The 9,360-nt window shown below is 38.3% G+C and overlaps 1 protein-coding gene across 1 annotated transcript; it reads right to left on the bottom strand.

Moving 5' to 3' along the window:
• Positions 1-604: 604 nt before the first annotated feature.
• Positions 605-7,056, bottom strand: LOC112525954 (midasin-like). The gene is made up of 2 exons (XM_025136289.1): positions 4,270-7,056; positions 605-1,029 (listed from the first exon to the last, which is right to left on the bottom strand). Exons 1-2 carry the CDS (start codon positions 7,030-7,032, stop codon positions 1,006-1,008), a joined length of 2,787 nt encoding a protein of 928 aa, XP_024992057.1. The 5' UTR covers positions 7,033-7,056; the 3' UTR covers positions 605-1,005.
• Positions 7,057-9,360: the final 2,304 nt, after the last annotated feature.

Raw genomic sequence — 9,360 nt, 5'->3', positions numbered from 1 at the left:
CAAATCTCAATTTCTAACATCTAGAGCTAAGTAATGAAAAAGTTGGATAATTGTGATCTTTGTGCTAAATAAAATGTTGTACGGTTATTGCAGCGATCTTCTAGTAGGCTGAAGACGTTAATGCATGTCGAGTCTTTTGATTATGTTTTCCATGCTTAACGACTTTTGGTTTACTCCTTTGTTGTGACCCTTTGAACTTTCGTACATGGACATTGGTTGCTTCTTTCGGGACCTTCCTCTTCTGTATAGATAGAGATTATATCTAAGCATTTAAGACAATTTTGAATATCTTGTGTACGGTTCCATCCGAATTTGGTAGTAAAGGTGTTGAGAGCTTTTAGGTATTTGTTGGTTTACACTTACTTCATGCTATTCCAGTTAATTGTCTTTTTATCTGTCTGACAATCTGAACTTTCCTTGCAAATGCGATGACTCCGAGCTATCTGCAAAGCAGGTGGTCGCCCTGAATTAGTCGGCTCGCATAGAAGGTTGGATATCCATGTTAATAAAAAAAATGTGGTACATGTGAAGATTTTGTAATTTCTATATTGGAGGTTTGAAACATATAATGATAAATTCGTTAAAGATGGAACACAATTTGATGTTTTAGGCAATAAGTATAGATGCATCGAATAATAGTGGGTACAGCATCAAAACATCGTTATAAAGCATGATGCGATGGTATTAAACCCTCCGTTTTGCGGCTGCAAAGCCCAACAAAAACTAAAGTTGCAATGGATACTAAATCAACCGCTGTCGGTTTGATCTAATCTTACATCAGAATGGGAGTTCGGGACCATCAATCAGACATAAGAAAAAGATTTAATATAAACCCTACCATGATACATTTTGATTACCAGATGACCAACTGTTGAAATATGTCCCTAACCCCCCTACCTACCCTACATTCAACCATTAAAATGCCAAACAAAAGCAGGATGTACCAATTGAAACTACCATCTGAGTTCAGACACTGCACAAAAATCACCAACATCCTTCCCTGATTCAGTCCTCACCACCTCCCTTTTCCTGCAAAAAATCAACCATAAAAGATACAGTGTAACTGTCAAAAATGATTATAATCTGTTTTTAATTGCATCAAGTCCACTTGATATTTGATAAAGATTCAACTTACTGCAAATATCTCTACAAATAGAAATGACAACAAAGCCATACCAAACAAATCCAGTAAATCACCCTGAGATAGGATCGGGCGTATGATGTACACACACCAGGGGTTGTTTCCGCAAAGACACAGGAACAAAAGTGCAAGATACAGGTGAGGGTGTGTACACTCAAACAACAGGTATATTAAAGAGATAAGGCAGTAGGGACAATGTGAGGAAAATAGGTTACAACATTATCATATGCTCACTTACTTGGTAAGAGTCTTGGTCAGCAGGGAGAGTATATTATACATCATCGGGGCTAATTATGAGCTTACCCAGTAAGAACCATTAAGCATGTAGTAGACGGCCCCAAGTGTTATTTAAGATTATTCGAACTTTTATTACAGTATTTTAAAGCATTTACTTTTCTAAATGGCTAGTTTGATTGTTCCATTTACACAGTTGATCAGACATCCCCCCCCCCCCCTTCCTCTGGTTAAGAGTATATGAATCCACACAAGTTTTGGATATGTTTGGTTCAGCAATTAGTTTTTTGCAAAACAGGAAAAAGAACTAATTGTTGAATCAAACAAGTAGTTGCTAATCAAAGAGATAGTGGACTTCTAATTTATAGAAGGCCGATTAAGTAGCCTAAATAATTGAAACACCAACGAAATAAATGAAAACTGAAGTGGCTTAAAAAAGGGATTGTTTCTTTTTTCAAACAAATAAATGAAATGTTGAAGTCAAGAATAAAAATTGTTTTTTGCTGGGTTTGAAAGTTCAGTTTCGTTACGTTCAAATGGTTAAGACAGTTCTTTTGTAAATCATAAAACCATCAAAATCAAACTGCCATTTACATAGTTTTGCAAACCGATTTTGGTTTTTTAAAACGTAAAAATTTATAGAACACTATTCTCTATGTAGTTTTCACTTCTGTAAAAATGTAAATGCAAAAATAAAAGACAAGAGCATTGCCAAACAAAACCTTAGGGTCTATAGACTTAATGTGAACAGTGAAGAAAAGGATAATACAACCTCCCTAGATGAATGAATCTTTTCCCCTTTTGTCTGAAAAAGTGAAGTAACACCAAGCTCCAAAAAATGTGAACATGAAAGGGTTTGTCTAATCCATGAATCAGATCATGAAGAAAAGGATTCAAGACAAATTACACAATGCAAGTCTTAACCAAGTCCACCTAATAAACAATAAAGTTCAGAAGTATATAACCTTTTGGATATGATGTTGTGTAGTATAGTCATAGCTTGTGTCATGTATAATCACTCATTCTCTTGTATACATAATCTCATTTAGATTCTTTGACACCAACATTAATGGCAACTGGCAAGTAACAGTTCCAAGAAATCAATGTTTGGATGTTTGTAGCATACCTCCACCCCCCAAAAAACAAACACTTCTCATTTTGGGGCTGTCACAACAAATGCAACACTTTTTAGTAGGATTTTGATGCAAATTCACCTATTTGCCCATTGTATTACTGATCACAACATATTTGTGTAAATGATTTGATCTAAAAAAACAAACAAATCCGGTATATGCCATGCAGAGTGATTTTGAAACAGTAAAAGAAATATGCTGTTTAATCCTTATCCTTGGATGGAGGGAGTGAATGGGGTCGCCTACAACTTTTCTTAATTTTGTAAAACCTAACAAAATCATACGAGCCCGGTATATCCCACCCGAATGTGGGGTCTAAGAGGGTAAGATGTATGCAGATCTGACCTTTATGTCAAAGAGTAGAGTGACTAATTCCACAAAGACCCCTGGCTTGTAAAAGTTTGTGAAATAGAGAAAAGCAAGTATTCTAAAAAAAGAAAAGCTTAAACAACTAAAATTTACAAGAGTTGCATTAAGCAAATGCAATATGAAAAGAGACGAGTACAAAAAACAATGCAAAACTTAACTACCGACTCACTAACCCTAACCCTCTACCTCTCCGATCAGTGGCGGATCCAGGATTTTTGTTCAGTGGGGTCACCTTTAAGGTAGACTAAAGACCCGCAAAATCGTCCGATTTGTTTTTAACCAAATTACAACGTTTTCGAGGGAATTTTAAAGTTTTTTGGTTGATTTCGAGGGATTTTTTTTAGTATTTTTGTCGATTTCGAATAACTTTTTTGGTTTTTTTGATTGATTTCAACAAAAAAAATTGTTAGAGCAATGTTTCGATTGGGGTTGGGGGCCCGTGGAAAAATGTAATGGGGGGAAGTGAAAGGTAAGTCATGTAAAACCTAAATTTTAACCTATGAATTTTTGTTTTTGAGTTTTTGACTAGGGTCCCTTCCCCCCTCCTTTTTGCCATTGCATCCGCCCCTGTCTCCGGTTCCCTTCCTCCCACCTAGATCTCAACAGCTAGTCTACTACCCGAGTTTTGCGTCTCTACGTACTCCTATTTTAGGTATTTAATTATTGGTTAAATACTCTCATTAAACTACAAGTTAAGTCAAACATTGCATTTTTTAAACGGAGGGGGTCTTTTTTAGAGAACAATCTTTCTCCAATGAAGAGGACATGATGTGGAAGACAAGGGTAATGATGGCACCTTCATAGAAGAAATATTAGAGAATCCCATGTTACTTCTTCTGACCCATGAAAATTGGAACTCTTTACTTTTTAAGGTGTCTTATGAACTTGCAACTCTTGCTTTCTTAGAAATTGCCTATTTGCACATTTTCTTCATTACAAATAAAGTGGTGGTATGTGTTTTGAATCCACACGATCGTTTATTTGTCTTTAAACAAAGAGTGTTTTTTTTAATTATGTCCATGTGTTGAGTCAACATTGCAATTTTCATAGGACAGTTGATAATCAGAGACATGTTACATGATTACAGTAGAAATGATAGGGCAATGAGAATTCTAGCATTTGGGATTAGCAAGTCTTTTGGGTATTCAACGATCGGCATTTAGTAATCTCTTATAGTCTTATTCAGTTGTTTCCTTCTATTAGCTTTAAATCCCTACCATGTTCCAAGATCTTATTTGTCCAACATAATGCTTCATCCATGGTCAATATGAGAGCATACAGAACTAACATATATATGAACCATAAACAATAACCCATTACTTTTTAGTGATTCAAAATTGCTAAAATCGATTAATCCAATGTGATAGTAATAGATTGGTTCAAAGTTCAAACCTTTGGTCCATCAGTATCAGGTGAAACACTTTCCATAATAGTAGTATCAGGTGAAACACTTTCCATAATAGTGTCCTTCTCTCGAACTTCATCCTGAGACTTCTGATTCTCTTCAGGCTCGGCAGATAATTCTTGTTCATCCAGTGGCTTCTGATTCTCTTCAGGCTCAGCAGATAATCTCTGTTCACCCGGCGACTTTAGAGTCTCTTCAGGCTCGGCAGAAAATTCCTGTTCAACCCCATGCTTTAGATTCTCTTCAGGCTCGACAGAAAATACCTGTTCATCCTGAGGCTTTAGATTCTCTTCAGGCTTGGCAGATGACTCATGTTCATCCCGAGGCTTTAGATTCTCTTCAGGCTTGGCAGATAACTCATGTTCATCCCAAGGCTTCCGAGTCTCTTTGCGTTGTGTAGACATTTCCTTGAGCTTTTTCACTTCATTCTCAATAGAAACCAATTTATCAACCATCGCCGAAACTTTTTCATGATGCATTCCCAACTTATAAACAAATTCTTCTTCAAGAGTCTTTGCCAGCATAAGAAACCTCGCCCTATCTTCTTCTTGCTTTATGCGTTGTTTCTCTAATTCTCTAGTACTCAAAACGAGACCACCAGGGCCAGCGTCCTTGTAAAGTGGCTCTTCGTGAAGGGCATGACGTTTTCTGTACTCAGAAAATTTAAATCGAGTATCATTCAACGCCTTTCTGTATCCTGCTAAAAGATCCCCCATCAGATAAAGCTCGCGCTCAAGCCGAAACACTTCAGCATGCTTTTTCTCTATTTCTTCATCCTTTGACTTCATATAGATTTCCATCATATTAAGACGCTCCTGCAGCTGATTCATTGCTAATTGCTGATTATAGTGTGAGTTTTCGTAACTTTGTTCTTTTGACTCGTAAAGGATCTTAGCTTTTTCCATCCATTGTTGCATTTGCTCCATGCAAAAACCGAAATCATTCTGTTTCTGATCCCACATTTCATCAGTCTTTAACCTTTTATTGTTGCCATCAAGATGGTGTATGTCTTCTTCAGGCTCCATCACCCTCTTACCACCATTACCAAAGAAAGAAGGACCTCCATGAGCCATAAAGGAACCATCTCTGGATCCAAATAGATCCATGGAAGACATCCCACGAAGCTCGGCCTGAGAACCAAAAGGAATATGAGATGTTTCAACTCCTTGAAGAAAATTATCGGTCAACCCATCCCTGTCCAATGAGTCATCATTCGCTTCCATGTCAAATCCATCCTCTGCCCTTTCACCAGCTTCTTCTTCTTCTTCATCTTCATCCTCCACTTGTTCAATTTGTTCATCTTCAACATCCTCGGGCTTTCTTTCCTCATAACCATTCAAATCACTACTTTGACAACGCTGCAAAAAATGCTCACCCAAATCGTTCTTCTCATCCAAAAGCCAGTTCCCCTGTTCCTCCATTTCCTCCTCCTTGCATTCTTCAGCATCTATCATTAGCTCATCATCCTTCGTAACATTTCCATGCACTATTTCCTCCACATCTGGCCCTAAAGTCAACTCAATATTGTGCTCTTGAACTACAGAAACTTTCTCTTCTTTCTCTCCTGTTTCTTCATTCTCTTCTTTTTCTTCTTTCTCTTCCTTTTCTTCTTTCTCTTCCGCTTTCACATTTTCCTCACCATCATCAGCAACCACATCATCGGCTACACCATCACCATCATCATCATCCTTGACTTCTTCCACCTCCATCTCCGGCTCGAAAATTTCAACACGCTGTGATCTTATCAAGTATTGCAAATGTGATGCATAGTAACAATTGACAAGCTTATCTCTTTGATTCAACTCCTTCTCCACCATATTCCATATCAAACTAGCAGAATCCATTTTCTCAGGATGACCATCTTTAATACACCTAGTCCAATTCACTATCTCTGTCGGCATAACCCATGAATCATCATGTAAAAGCATCCAATTTGAAACGAAATCCTCAATGAACCCAATTGCCTCATCTGAAAACACCTCTGAATCCAAATCCACCTCCTCCACATTACTGCTTCCCTTCTCTTGCTTTGTGGCAGGCAGCTTTAAAGCCCTAGCCAAATCAGCCCTATTCACATTGATCCTAAAATCATTCACGTAACTACAGCGCTTCTTTGGATCATAATTCACAATCAACTGAGCAACAAGATCTGTTCTAATGCTACGGTCAAACTCGATTTTGCTAAAATCCAATAACCCCAATCGCTTTAAAACCTCCTTATGTTTTTCGAAAGCTAGTGCTTTTGTGGGTATAAAAGAGATGGGGCTTAGGATGTCGATTAGGTTTTGAACTTTCTTCAGCGAATTCTTACGTTTATAGAGGTTACGGCTGGTGGCTTTCTTGCGCTTGTTGGGGCGGCGCTGGGGGTTGATTGGTGAGGTGAGTGGTGGTGCTGGTGGTGGAGATGGGTTGGTGGTGTCGTCGGTAAGTATGATTGGTTCGGGAAGAGTAGCATGTGTCGTACCTGATTGATGATCAATTTTTTGTTCCAATTGTTGATCGTCTCCATCAAGAACAAAGAAGGTGTCTTCGTCTGGCTGTTGAAGATTCTGAGCTCCTTGATCATCGACGGCAGATTGTAGTGGGTTCGGAGGATCTAGGGTTTCTAGGGTTTCAGAATGTGGTGGTTGTTGCTGTGGTGATGATTCAGCTTCTTGGGGTTCAGTGGGGTTTGGATCTTTGTTCAGAAAGCCGTCGGCATCGTCATGCTGTTGGTGTTGAGAATGGGAAGGACTATCAATACCAGCCATGGCGACAACTGCTGGCTATGGTTTTCGTTCTCCTCTGCTTGAGGAACTGGAACTTTAGAATTATTTGTGGGTCCTATCATTTGCAAGTTATATAATTTTGAATAAATTACATTAATCGTCCCTATGCTTTTATGTATTGTCATTTCTCGCCAAAATTACTTGAGTATCTTAAAATATTGGTTTGCTTGTAAATGGTACATGAAATTAAGGTAGCATGTAGTATGCATAAATGATTAGATAAGACCGGATAGGTTAAGGGGGTAGGCTGAACTGGACAAGTTGTTCGTCTGGTGTTTGGTACGATTGGAGCAGGACATGATTAGGTAAGTTACCTCTAAAAAAATTGTTCGATGATTTTATATATCATATAATAGTTATTAATGACACAAAACAAGTAAAATTTAAATAATTTAATTTGTAAACATTTTATACAATTTTCATATATATATATAAATATATACATATATAATAAAACCAATTTTGAATGAGTAATTGATATAATTGAATTATTGGTGGCAATGACAGTGGAAGTTGTAGCAGCGACAATGATGGAGGTGGCGAGGTTGAAGGAGGTGGTAGTGGTTGAGGTAGAGGCGGTGGTGATCGATATGGTGGTTATCGATGGTAGTGGAAGTTGAGATGGTGATGGAGGTAGATCTAGAGGTGATGGTTGTGATGAGGGTAAGCAATGGTGGCTGGTAGCCAATAGTGATTGTGGAGAACATGAAAATGGTGGACAATGGTGGTGGTGGAGGCTGACAATGATGGAAGAGGTTGTTGTGACCAATGTGGTGGTAGGTAGTTGTAATGGTGATCGTTATGGGGAAGGTGGTTGATGGTGGTAGCGGTGGTGGCAACCGATAGTGGTGGATATGGAGGTCGAGGTGGTGGTGGTTGGTGGTAGTGGTAACCGGTAGTGTTAGAGGTGGTTGGTGGCGGCCGCCTTAGGGGTGGTAGTGGCAGCAATAGGCGGTGATGACCATTAAACCAAATACCATATTAGGGTCATTGTCAAATGAGGGAAAATTAATATTTTTTTTAGTTATATCACATTCTTGTTCCACCTAGTCCCACCTTGTTTCTGTCCTAGTCCATGTCCCATGTCGTGCCAAACGTGGGCACCAGCCAGCCAGTGTGGTGGCGAACACGCTGTGCTGTATAATTTTTGTATGTCCCATGTCGCATTCAATGTGGAACAGTAAGTTATGTTTAGTCATGTCATGTGATGTCCAGTTCCATGTACCAAATGCAGCCTAGGGATGTCATTCGTTAACTAAAGGACATTTTGGTATTTCTATTATTTTCTGTAATTTTCTATTGAAACATTAAGTCATTCTATTTTTCTTTTAAATAAATATATATGTTTTTAAAGCCTGTATGCAAGTGGTCTCGTTAAAAACAAAAAGGAGATCCTAAAACCATCTCATGTGATAACCTCTCTCCTGGTGTCTTTTTAGGTGAACCTTAACTACCTCTTCTCAAGATATACACACAGTGATACACACCGAACATATACGCATCCTCCATTTTTTATAAGCCTTTGCTTCAGGAACATAAATCAAAGGGAGAATATGACACTGGATTTAATTTAAAACAACTGGACAAACGTTGGAATAACCCAAATGGCGAGGTTGTTTATGTTATTGTGTAACACTCGTTTTTTTAATTAAAAATATTTTGGAATTTCTATCAGTATCGTCGAATTCGATGATGATCTTGGAAAATAATATTCGGTTGCAAATATTTAGCCTTGTTGTTGTCCCTGGGTTGTGGGGGCATTAAATCGGGTGAATTTGGGAGTTTCAGGAGGTTTGGGCGACTTCCTGAGTTGCCTAAGTGGGAAAAGTCACCAAGCCACTGGAACGTGGCACGGGTCGACCAATTCTTTGGATTTGGAAATAGTGGTCATGATGACCTTTGGAGTAGCCTAAGCCGCATGAAAATACACACGGATGCAGGCCAGAAACGTGCACGTGTAGGGCCACTTTGAGTTGGGCTTGAGTTGGGCTACATAAGAGACGCCCCTTGAGTGAAAAATTTTACTTAGTGTTTTAGTAATGTCCTTATAAGAGAACCTATGATTTAGTGGGAGTTTTGGTTTGAAATTTTAGAATTATACTTCTTAGGAATATATGAGAGGATTTGAGAAAATTTCACGTCAAATAGATACATAAAACTGATTTTTTGGGAGATCTTTTCTGAAATATTTTATTGGATGTTATATATTATCTCTTTATGAACGTGTAGGCGAAAACCTCATAGAAAACGAAGGTCCGAGCGAAAAGTTATGAATATTTTAAGTTTTGATAGTCAAAATGGGTACCTAGC

Source organism: Cynara cardunculus, assembly GCF_001531365.2.
Source record: "Cynara cardunculus var. scolymus isolate 2C chromosome LG 13, CcrdV1, whole genome shotgun sequence".
In the NCBI taxonomy this organism is placed as follows: Eukaryota; Viridiplantae; Streptophyta; class Magnoliopsida; order Asterales; family Asteraceae; genus Cynara; species Cynara cardunculus.
The sequence above is the reverse complement of the archived record's forward strand: the minus strand, read 5'-3'. Positions and strand labels throughout refer to the sequence as shown.

Excerpts from the sequence above, each read along its gene's own strand:
- LOC112525954 (XM_025136289.1), bottom strand. The coding sequence starts at position 7,032 with ATGGCTGGTATTGATAGTCCTTCCCATTCTCAACACCAACAGCATGAC. Across the intron at positions 1,030-4,269 it reads CTGATACTGATGGACCAAAG|GAAAAGGGAGGTGGTGAGGA; the intron begins GTTTGAACTTTG and ends GATTTTTTGCAG.